Raw genomic sequence first — 12,524 nt, 5'->3', positions numbered from 1 at the left:
GCAGTGGTACAACCATAGCTCACTGTAGGTTTGACCTCCTGGGCACAAGTGATCCTCCTGCCTCAGCCTCCCAAGTAACTGGTACTACAGGTGCACATCACCATGCCCAGCTATTTATTAATTTTTTTTTTTTTTTTTTTGTGGAGATGGGGTCTTGCTATGTTGCTCAGGCTGGTCTTGAACTCCTGGGCTGAAGTGACCCTCCTGCCTCAGCTTCCCAGAGTGCTGGGATTACAGGTGTGAGCCACTGTGCCTGGGCACAAACTTTGTAAAAGACCAGTTGACAAATATTTTAGGCTTTATGAGCTGTATGGTCTCTGTTGTAACTACTTAACTTTGCCTTTAAACTAGGACAGCAGCCATAGCAGCTATAAACGCCACACACAAATGCATGTGGCTGTACTGCAAATATTACTTGTAAAATGGGTGGTATGCCAAATTTGGTTTGCAGGTCTTGGTTTGCTGACTTTTGCTCTAAACAGTTGTGTGAAATAGCTAACAAGGGTATTATTACCCATTTTAAAGATGAAGAAGCTTAAGCTCAGGCAGTGAAACACAAACCATGGGCCAGCCCTGGAAAGACAAATGTGAACAAGATGTGGTTTGTCTCTCAAGACCTAGTGCAGTGTGGTAGCTCAGAGACCTTAGCTACCACCCTATGTGAGCTCGCACAGGCACTTCACTGCTCAGCTTCAGTTTCCTCATCTGAAAAATGAAGATAAGAGCAGTGTATCACCACAAGGCTACTGTGATAATGAAATGAAATAATGCCAGAAAACACTGACTGTAACAATTGGCACACACTGAACACTCAATTAATGTTTTATTATTTCTGATTTTATTATCATACTTGAAACTTGAACAAACTGAAGAAGAGAACAAAGATTCCCACTCCTAAGTTTGCTTGGGGAGCTAGTGAAGATTTCAAAATTCAGTGAGTAAGGATTTAAAAAACAAGCTGGCTTCTGCAGTGACAGTAATAGGTAACAGAGGGAACAGCATGAACAAATTCCTGGGCATATGGTATGGCACGGCTTATTCTGGGTCATGGTGAATGGCAGAGCATGGCAGAAATGTACTATATGTGATGAGGATACAGGAGCTGTAGCTTCAAGAAATACATTGGAAAGCCTCCAAAATGACATGCTAAGATGCGTGGGCTTTCTACTATAGGACACAGCCTGAAGTTTCTAGTCTATGGAATAACAATGAATGTATCTGTGTTTTCAGAAAAAAAAAAAAAATCCCTCCAACAGTATTTCAGATGATGTGAGGGAAGAATCTAATGGTTACTGGCATAATTAAAAGGCTGTCACAGCCCAAGTTGGAGATGATGGCTAGAATAAGGCATTGGGCATGGAAAACATTTCAAAGATACCTTAGGGTGCTGTATGGATAAGATTTAGTGATTTTTGTTTGTTTGTTTGTTTTTTGAGATGGAGTCTTGGTCTGTCACCCAAGCTGGAGCGCAGTGGTGCGATCTGGGCTCATTGCAACCTCTGCCTCGTGGGTTGAAGCAATTCTCCTGCCTTAGCCTCCTGAGTAGCTGGATTACAGGCATCTGCTACTGTGCCCAGCTAATTTTCATAGTTTTAGTAGAGACAGGGTTTCATCATGTTGGCCAGGCTGGTCTCAAACCCCTGACCTCAAGTGATCCAGCCATCTCAGCCTCCCAAAGTGCTGGGATTACAGGCGTGAGCCACTACACCTGGCCAGATTTAGTGATTTTTTTTTGAAGATGTAGAATATGCCCCAATTGGATTGTAAGCCACTTGAGGGCAGAAATGATGCCTTTCCCCAAGGTACCTAATGCAGTAACGAACAGCCCTGACTTTATAATTTACTAGATGTGTGAATGAGAACCTGAGCTAAAATGCTTACAGTTTTCTCATCTCTAAAATAAAGATAGCCATCATTTCCTTGCCTACCTCATATAGCTGACAGTTTAAATAACACATAATCTAATCATAACCACAGATGAAAGTCATATACAAATTCTTGAGATGTAGCTAATGAACTATAATAATTCATGCATTGACTCATATTTGTTGAAAACCTACTATGTGCCCGCCCACATACAAGAGATCAGCTAAAGATGGTGCCTAGCAGGCACCTAGATGTCACTCATTCTGAGGGAACCTCAGCTATTCTAATAAATTGTTCAGGCTCTTGTGACTATCTGTTAATTACAACACCTCTTTTCTCTGTCACCTCTTATTTCCTATGTTTGGGTAATTTTGTTGAACTACCTCCATCAGAAAATGGTCAGAAAAAAAAAGGCAATACAAAGAGATAAAACTCAGTCAGCAGGTTAGCTAAACTTCAGCAGGGAGGAAAGGAAGAAGAAAAACTATTGCCAAGAATGAGGCATCTTTAATTTTTAATGATTTACATCAGATCCAGCACTAATTAACAGAGACAAATGAGTCATTTGCTTAAGTACTTACATACATAAAAACACACTCCTTCACACAAAAACACAACAGGATACATTTTTGAAATTACATCTTCTGTTGACATTTTTCAATAAAATAAAGGCAGCTAAACAAATGTTTTCTTACAGTTTTGTTACGGCCTTTTTGAATTCTAGGAAAAGGCAAGGAAGTACCCTAACTCACTCTAATTCTAAAGAAGCATCTGTTTTCAGAAATGCATTTATAAAACATTTCTGGTAAGCATGTAGTTCTAAAGGGTAGTCTTAATTATTGGGGGGTCTTAATTTCTTTAGCCCCAAACTCAGTGTTTTGAGGGAAAGTATTACTGATGTTTCTTAACATACCATCAGATCCTATAAGATTTTTAAGGTTTTGCTTTGACAGCCAGGAGTATTCATAACTTCATATTATTTCTCCAGAAGTTCTAGTGTGCCAAATATAAACCTTTACCTCTTCTAATACTCTCTAAGTTGCATGCATAAATAATCAGCATTAAGATCTTGGGTAATTTCCCAAGAGGGCCATTGCTGAAGCAGAAACCGACTTTATCTTCTCTGATGTGTATTAAAGTCATAAATGGGAATCCTAAGTCACTCTTTGACAAATGCTATTTCTCCTGTTGGCTTTCAACACATGTTAAACAATCTAAACTGAAGCCAAATGTGAGAGCCCACAGAAATCACCTCTGATGCTTTCTCAGATTACAGAAGAAAATTGGCTTTGGACTTAACTTCTCACAGGAATTTTCTGATGAAAAATGTACTTCCAACACCTGAACCAGCAAGAAAACTTGACCTTACCAACCAGTTAGGGGCCTGTGTCTTATCCATCTTTGTACCCCTGATGTATACAGCAGTGCCTAGCACATAGCAGGTGCCTGGCAAATGTCAGCAGACTTAGATGAAGAACTGAAATGTGTTCAAGCACTAACCTTCAAAAGCATTTCTTCATGTTGGGGATTATCAGAATCATAGGGCTCTCTTCGCAGTTTTTCCACATCTGCAATAAGGTTCCTGTACCCAACGATTTGCAGAAGACAAGCCTGAAGAGAGATTCCCAGCCTAGGATGTTCAAAAACAGAGGAGACACACAAGGAAGAACAGGGCATCACTTTGGCATTTGTTCACTTGATGTATGCATGATAGAACTTTTCATATTAAGGTAATATGCAGGGAAAATTGCCCAAAGATGATCTATTTAATAGAAGCACAATTCTTATTAAATCTCCACACGGACAACTGTAGAACCTGGCTAAAATTTGCCTCAAAGTCTGACTTTTTCTAAGGCTAAATTGCAATGCTATGGCTTAAAAATAAGGGATTTCTGAGGCCAAGATGCGAGGATTGCTTGAAGCCAGGAGTTCAAAACCAGCCCGGGCAACAAAGCAACATCCTATCTCTACCAAAACCAAACCAAACCAAACAAAAACCCACAAGGGATTTCTTTATGCAGGTTACTTGAAATTATAGGTAATACTGGGCTCTTAGGGATTATATAGCACCCCCCTAGGTGGTCATATCAGAATTACTTTAGAAAGATGTGTGGAAGAGAACAAGGGTGAGGACAACAGAAAAAACCCTTAGGGGCTTCAAGGAAAAAAATCAACACAAAATGAAGTGAAACAAAGTAACAATAACACCACCACCTCCACTTGGGAATGTCCTTCTCAGGGGAGACAGTGCTAAGAGGGTAGTTACAACTTTACAAGATGTTCTATTACATTCTGACTGCTGTAGTTGTCTGAACACGTTTTCTTATGCTGAAACAAAATCTGCTTTGCTTATGACCAAACGGTTCAAATTCTTTTCTCTGAGCAAATTTATTTCCACCTTTCCCCTGCCATGACTATTTAAGACATTCTTCTACTCTCTAGGGAAAAGAGAAATCTTAGTTCTTCAATTCCCTCTCGTGGGACATGGTTTTCAGATGTTTTATTTTATTTTCATTTTTTATGTTTTGAGACAGAGTCTCACTCTGTCGCCCAGGCTGGAGTGCAGTGGTACAATTTTGGCTCACTGCAACCTCCGCCTCCTGAGTTCTAGCGATTCTCCTGCCCTAGTCTCCTGAGTAGCTGGGATTATAGGTGCCCACCACTACACCCAGTCAATTTTTATATTTTTTAATAAAGATGGGGTTTCGCCATGTGTGGTCAGGCTGGTCTCAAACTCCTGACCTCAGGTGACCTCCCTCTGCCTCTCAAAGTGCTGGGATTACAGGCATGAGCCACCGCACCCAGCCGGTTTTCAGATGTTTTATGATCGCTCTCAGTCCTCTCTGAATGTACACTATTTGAATAATAGTACCGTTAAAGCATATCACTAGAACAGAAAACAATCTGGCAACTATAACACACAGAGGATCATTACTTTCTGTGATCAGAATGATGTTTTCCCTTTCTACAGCCTCTAAAGTAAGGTAGAATCTGAAGGTCTAAAAGTAGTACTTCATGTTTATCTTTTCCTCCTAAATTCTTTAGAGTCATGTATTTTCTGTTGCTCAAAAATGGCTGAACATTGGCAATTGCATATGATACTCTCCAATCTAGTCTTTTGTCTTTTTCACTCATGGACTTTGAGCATGTTGCTGTGGTGTGGTGGTGGCCATTATAATCACTATACATCATCATATTTTTTTTCAGGGGTAAATGACATGCACAGATGTTAAATCTCAAGTTGAAGGCAACAGAACTTAGAATTGTGTACCCGCTCTAAACGTACAGGACAGTCAGACAGCCTAGGAATACTGAACTTTAATAAAGTCGTATTCAATGAATGGCTTTCATCATTACTTGTTACCATAGCACCAAACAACTAGGTCAGATATTAAAATTTAGGAAAGGGCACCATAGCACTAGTCACCCAGAAAGTCTATGTAGGACGGAGAAGAGAGTTAATTTTGAGGGGAAGAGGAGAATGGAAAGAATATAAGAGGCAGGAATAAGGAAAGTCAATTAAATTTTTTCAGGCCGGGCGCGGTGTCTCACGCCTGTAATCCCAGCACTTTGGGAGGCAGAGGCAGGTGGATCACAAGGTCTGGGGTTTGAGACAAGCCTGGCCAACATGGTAAAACCCCATCTTTACTAAAAATACAAAAATTGGCCAGATGTGATGGCATGTGCCTCTAGTCCCAGCCACTTGGGAGGCTGAGGCAGGAGAATCACTTGAACCCGGGAGACAGAGGTTGCAGGGAGCCTAAACTGCACCATTGCACTCCAGCCTGGGCGACAGAGCAAGACTCTCGTCTCAAAAAAAAATAAATAAATAAAATAAAATAAATAAATAAATTTTCTCTTTCGTAATTTTTAGTGCCACCATAAGCAGCACTTAAAAAAATGTAATTAAAACAAGTGAGGTTAATAGTAGTAACAGTTTGGTAAGTTATAAAGTGTTTCCCCATCTCTAAGCTATTTCTTTGTTTTCTCAGAAAAGTATTTAATTTTTTTTATATCAAGCTTATCAATGTTACCCTGGAAAAAAAGGCATTAGAATCCACATGGAGATTTAAAAAAAATACGACAGGTTGAGTAACTCTTATCTGACATGCTTGGGACCAGACCTGTTTCAGATTTTGGAATATTTGCATATACATAATGAGACATCTCGGGGATGGGACACAAGTCTAAGCATGAAATTCATTTGTGTTTCATATACACCTTATACACATAGCCTGAAGGTAATTTTATACAACATTTTTAATAACAGATGCAATCTGTCACACGAGGTCAGCTATGGAATCTTCCACTTGGGGCATCCTGTCAATGCCCAAAAGTTTCAGATTTTGGATTTTCAGATTAGGGATCCTCAACCTGAACCTAAAAGGGTCTTTTAAAAAAATGAGAACAAGATAATGGATGGCAAAGAAATGCTCTTGAATGCACCTTATATAACTTTCATAGAAAGGATTTGCTATTAAATCTAATCCAATCTCTAAACATGATTATTACAGGACTCATATGTCCCTCTTGCCCAGTTGTAGTCTCAAATTTTTCGTTCAATCTTATTTATAATGAATTGCCTTTTTATCACCTTCCCAGAGGAATAACATATATGTTAGAAGGTTTCAAAAAGACATTTACTATATAAGTAAATCAACCTTTGGTAGTGGAATAGGCAAAAGGCAGCTAATGAACTGAAGTGGCTGACGAAGAACGCTATGGAGACCAGGTGAAAATGGGAGTTTTTGTGACGAGCCCCTGGATAGCTAGTATCTAAAATCCTTCCAAAAGGGAGACCTATGCAAGTGTGCTCTGAAATTCCTTTCAGCTACAGTTCCTGTAATTATTAATAAAAACCTTTCTCAAAGGTAACATCTGAAGTTCTCAGACACGAACATCTAAAAGACAGTTTGATTATTACCAACTGAAAACCTTCTCTAAATATATCTGCGTTTGGAATTTATTCTACTCAGTGTCTTTAGTGTAAAATTTTACTGAAAAATTGCTGTACCCAGTGGAAAATATGAAGCTAATTTTAAATGTCACGAACATTGCCAAATGCATTTTAATACTTCCAAGATGAGAGGAATAAATTAGGAAGTTCTAAAGTCTTCATATAAAAACCATTTCTCCCTCCCACACATGCCTGTCTTCTTGACAAGCAGGTAGAAATGGTCTCCAAGATTCTCAGTCTGTCATAAAGTAATATTCATGAAGGAAGTGAAGGACTATTCTAGATGAAACAGAATCAGCTTAAGCACATTTACAATGTGAACATTTACTGTTAGTGTAAAACACAGGCATCAGATGGAGTGATGGCTGATGAATGGACTCATCTTTCTCTATCAGGGCACCCATTACATTTCTTACATTCATTGCATCTGAGAAGCATAAGCCACAAAGGAAGTACAAGGTTGCTGCCATTTACAAACATGAAAAAGGTACTTTTTTTCTTTATTCTTCATCTGAAAGTCAAAGTATGGCAGATGATTATTTTAGGGAAAGAGGGAGGGAAAAAAAGAGAGAAGACAGAGAAACACTAAATTTGTGGCCATGTGACTTGTGTTCTGTACTTCTGACATAAGAAACATATTCTTACTGTGGATTTATGTCAGGATCAATTTTTTTCAGTTCCATGATATCTTCTATAGTTTTTTCAATAGCGTCAGGGTGAACACTCACAGAAGTCTGCAACAGCTGGAAAACATGTTTCAATCAGTTTTCTTTTCATTAACACCAGAGGCTTAATCAGTATCTACTGGGATATAGGCTTTAAGCGTTCGCTTAAGCTTCTATATGAAGATTTAAGTTAAAAGCAAAAATTGATTTAGTGTACTTGAATTCTAATAAATTTGATGTTTTCACAATGGGGGGGGGGGGGCAGTGCAATTTTCCTGATTACTTTAATCAGGAAAACACATACAATTTTTTTGGTTTTGTTCTTACCATTTTCCTGTTTCAAGCTACCTGTATTGAAATGTAATATTTTCATTTCCTCGCCCAACATAGTTTCTATTTTAATGGGCATCAGGTTTATGACTAAAGAGTGAGGCACATGGGGGAGATAGGCTTCAGGATGTCAAAATTAATAAGATAAAATTATCAAGAACCTTGAAAAAGAAAACAGGTTTTCTTTCTTACGTGGATGCTCCACTATGCTATCAAAGCTAGCGTAGTGGCTTCTTTGATATTATTGAAAAATCTTGAGTATAATGTCAAATGATTTGAATATTGAGGAAATAGTAGGGAGTTAATACTGTTCCTATGTTCAAGGAATATTTATTTTATGATGTGGGAAGAGGTATAAGAAAGGGTTCATTTGACAATGAAGTAATAAGTACTTCACAAACCTGCCTAGAAATTCACATACAGTGGCTGTTCTCATGTAAATAGTACAGTGGTTTGTAATGGACAAATGATTATTTCTTCTCAGTTGGCAGTTTTCCTAGGCAACGCTATATTTTGGCTCCTTAGAATTTTTACTTCTTAGGATAGAGGTAAGCCTCCAAGTGAAAATAAAAGCTGCTGAAAAATAATTTTACTTACCTTACTTTTAGAATCCCTCAGTGATGTTTCTGTGAAAGCAGTAACAAAAACAGTCATTCAAAGATTATCCTTTACACATGGTTTAGAATTACTTCACTGAAAGATAACATTGTATCCTCCATCCTACCAACTCTACCTTTTGCTTACTTCTTTGTCTCAGGCTTACCGATTTTCATGGTTCTGGAAGCTCCTGGCTTGGTATTGTAACAGATCCGCTGTAGTTCACATCTTCCAGTTAGCTTCCTCATTACAAATTTCAGGCAGCGCCACAGAAATTTACAGTAAAAATACAGGCATATCTGGATCAACATTCTGTGAAAAACAAAAGACAGCACCCTTCCAATAGAACTCTGGAAGAGAAGAGAAAGCAGCCACCACCAGCAAGAAAAGCAGCCCAGGAGAAAATCGGGGTTAGAAAAATCACCTTATACTTAACATATGTTTCTAGTCCCATGCTACTTTATTCTGCAGTAGCTACACTTACTATGGCTGTAAAAAACTCCAGAATTTTCTATTCTAGTAAATTTGATATTCCAACAAACGGAGGATGAAGCATTAGAATCTTTTCTTTTCCCTCCTTTGCCTAAAAACATCTTGGAAATAAATGAGTGCCTTGAAAACAGAATCCTTTAATACTGCTTGTGTTTTAGGAGTCACCCCTCCCTTTGATGGGGGGTTGAAGAACATGCTTTACTCTTTTGCCTCCATGAGCAGCCTCTCAGCTTGCCCTTGTCCATTTCCAGCCCCTCTCTAGTGCCCTCCTTACCCTCCACCAAACCCACTATTTGATTCCTTCCCTTGCTGTCTCCCTCTGCTTTCCCTTAGGCATTGCAGACCTCCTTGAGGACTTGGTTGTGGCCACCTGCCTTTTCTGCCAACCTATCCTAACATTCCCTGACCTTGTCAGAAGCCCATCTCATCAATTCACTGAACAAGCACCATTGACCTTTGATTTTCCTAGAGGTGACAACTTTCCGTGATTTAAATGTTTCAAAAACTCCTCTTGAGAAGTTTGTTCTTGGCTCTTGCTGAAGAAAGTTTTCTTTACTGTACACCATACCTCACTCCAGCAATACCTTAACAAATGACGAACTATATTGTCACCAGTCATGTGCTTATTCACACATCTATGACCCATGAAAATCCATCTTTTATGATGACTTTAATTTTAAAAATGTAAGTGCCTACTATTTCATGGTACGGTTCAGAATTTCAAAAATGACTCAAGCTTTAGTGGTAAAGAGGACTTATTATCTGGGAACTTATATATTCAACCTATCTTCTCTTTGTACTGTACATTACCAGGAGGCAGAATTATTTATATTACTTCCTTTTGGTGTCATTTGGAAAATATTTTTCTGTATTATCAAAAGTTCTCTAATTCCTTCCAGTTCTAAAATAAGGTGATGCGTGGTCACCCAGATATACTGGAGTAGTTAACTAGTAGCTTCCACAGTGTGATCCACCCCTGAAAAAGAATCAAAACCTTGGCTGTGTTCCTTTCCTCAAATTGCTCTGGTTCCAATATCTTCAACAGCCTTGTGTTAAAAATAAAAACTCAAACAATCTGATTTGCACAAAGGCATGGAGTTTATATCTTACAAAGAAACGGAAAGAAACAGTACAAAACAACCAAGCTGCTACACTGAGATAACATAATGGAATATTTTGCAGGCATCAAGATTATGTCCTAGAATATCTAATAACATGAAAATGTCCATGATATGTTTATCAAGTAGAAAAAAGTTAAAAAGAAATATGTATGGGATAATCCGCTTTTCCTTTAAAAAATAAAACAAAAAATTTTAATAGTATCATATAAAGCAGGATATACAACAAAAATGCTAACGTGGTATTCATTGGTAATAAAATAATCAGTAATTTTTATTTTCTTTTTGAAGAACATTTTTGTAATAAATATGTATTATTTTATTTAAAAAATGAAAATTATAACTAAAATTATGATACATAAAATGATCACCAAAAGCCATTACAAAAGTGCATATAAAATTTCCAAGTATAGTCAGTACAAAGTCAACCAGATTCTGCTGAAAGACAAAAATGGATTTACCATATTGTAAAGCCTAGCATTCAACTGTTCTAGTCAAATATATTCTAAGATTGGTTAGGATTTAGTTTAATAGCTTCCAAAAACAAAACAAAACAAAACAAACAAAAAAAACCCCACCCCAAACAACAACAACAAAACCCAGTATCCCTAAAAATAAATTTAGTGGGATATTTTAATTAGACAAGTGAGAAGATTTATAAAACCTCAGGGCTGGGCGTGGTGGCTCACGCCTGTAATCCCAGCACTTTGGGAGGCCGAGGTGGGTGGATCACGCGGTCATAAGGTCAAGACCATTCCGGCCAACATGGTAAAATCTCGTCTCTACTAAAAATACAAAAATTAGCAGGGCAGGTGGCGCATGCCTGTAATCTCAGCTACCCAGGAGGCTGAGGCAGGAGAATTGCTTGAACCCAGGAGGTGGAGGTTGCAGTGAGCCCAGATCGCGCCACTGCACTCCAGCCTGGAGACAGAGAGAGTCTCTGTCTCAAAAACAAACAAACAAAAAAACCTCAGCTTGCTCTCTTGGAAAATGTTTTTCATTTTCTAACTACTGGATAACTATGCCAAAAAAAAAAAAAAAAAAAAAATTGAGCAATACCTTGTTAACTGGTCCCCAGCCAAATGGTAATGATATTAATTACTGGGATATCTATGTATATACCTTCACATATTAATATATACTATTAATTACTAAGTCAAAGATAAAAGCTTTCCCTAATATCTGTTCCATGTGCAATTTTCAGGGAAGTCCACCCCATCTGCGGGCTTGCAGCTCAACAGAAGCTACCTTTTAGTCCGTGTGGCAGAACTCTAGCACAAGTGAAACTATGTGATAATCCAGTTCTGTTTGGACTAAATCTTCCTAGAGAAGAGGACCCTTATGATTGTTCCTGGAGTGTCTCCGTATTCTTCCTATTTAGGTTCCAAGGCATCAAATAGAGCTTAAATTAAGCTACAAAATGTTTTCTCTGTGACCTCTGTATCAGGTCTACACAAAAAGGAGGCTTGAGACCTAGAAGTGTCATCCTAAGTAGCAGGAAGTGTCCATATATAGAGTTACCTACAGCCCAACTCTAATTTCTCCCACTGGCCTCCTTGTACATGAGGAAAATGGCTGTGTTACTGTTTTGCATCAAGACAGTATTACATCAAAAGGAAGAAAAGACATCACATTCCGTTTGCTTTTATCTTTTTAAAAACTTCCTTGACGATGTTCATACTGTCAAAGACATGAAAGCCAGGAGAAATCCACAGTGGGGGTTAGGGATGAAGCATCATTTCTTAGGGTTCACCACTCTGTGAAGTAAATCACATCTCTCTCATATAGTCATAAACAATTTCAATTATGCACATTTCAATTATGAAATGATATCTATATGCTGCTTGCTCTTTCATAATTCCTAGGCCAACAGGACCTGATAGTGCTACTTACTACCCAAGAAATATTCTATTTTCTCCCTTTATTTTTCTAATAGACCAATATGCCCACAAATATTTAATTAAAACCTCAGCTTGCTATGCCAGGTACCATATTTTCTTGCTATGCTAGTTACTATTTTTTTTTTAATCCAGATCATCAGATCAAATTATGTTTTGATAGGTGTGATTTATTTTGTGTTTAGGTTATAAACCTGGCCCAGGCACATCATGGTCACAGACGGAAACACCAGGGTGATCCCTTACTCTGGAAACAATATACAACTTGCTTCCTTATAAAAGGACCAGCTCCTCAAAACTTCCACTTGAGCAACTCAGGCTGCCATCAAATACTGCCAGGAGCTCACTTCTTAAATTATGTGGACCTATTTAAGTCCCTAAATCACAAAGTTTATGGGAAAAAACTGCTGAGCATCAAAAGCAGAACAATAAAAATGATTAACTATTTTGAGAGAATGTTATATTGGCTTGACATGTTTACCTTTAAAAGGAAGCAATTAAGAAATAGATCTGTAAATGCTCTTGAGCTAATCCGTGGTTGTGTAGGAAAGAAGGAAAGAAAGAAAGAAAGAAAGAAAGAAAGAAAGAAAGAAAGAAAGAA

At 38.1% G+C, this 12,524-nt stretch overlaps 1 protein-coding gene across 3 annotated transcripts in view; it reads right to left on the bottom strand.

Moving 5' to 3' along the window:
- ELMOD1 (ELMO domain containing 1) overlaps positions 1-12,524 on the bottom strand; it is a 75,479-nt gene that overhangs the window by 26,990 nt on the left and 35,965 nt on the right. For all 3 annotated transcript variants that reach the window (XM_023208020.2, XM_023208019.2, XM_023208018.3), the window contains 4 exons: positions 8,582-8,727; positions 8,416-8,444; positions 7,469-7,566; positions 3,367-3,496 (listed from right to left, as the gene is read on the bottom strand). In XM_023208020.2, coding sequence (XP_023063788.1) covers positions 3,367-3,496; positions 7,469-7,566; positions 8,416-8,444; positions 8,582-8,727 — 403 coding nt within the window. The remainder of the gene's footprint in view (positions 1-3,366; positions 3,497-7,468; positions 7,567-8,415; positions 8,445-8,581; positions 8,728-12,524) is intronic.

This window comes from Piliocolobus tephrosceles, chromosome 13 (assembly GCF_002776525.5).
Source record: "Piliocolobus tephrosceles isolate RC106 chromosome 13, ASM277652v3, whole genome shotgun sequence".
NCBI classification, from domain to species: domain Eukaryota; kingdom Metazoa; phylum Chordata; class Mammalia; order Primates; family Cercopithecidae; genus Piliocolobus; species Piliocolobus tephrosceles.
Note: the sequence above shows the minus strand (reverse complement) of the source record. Positions and strands in the feature narration are given on the sequence as shown.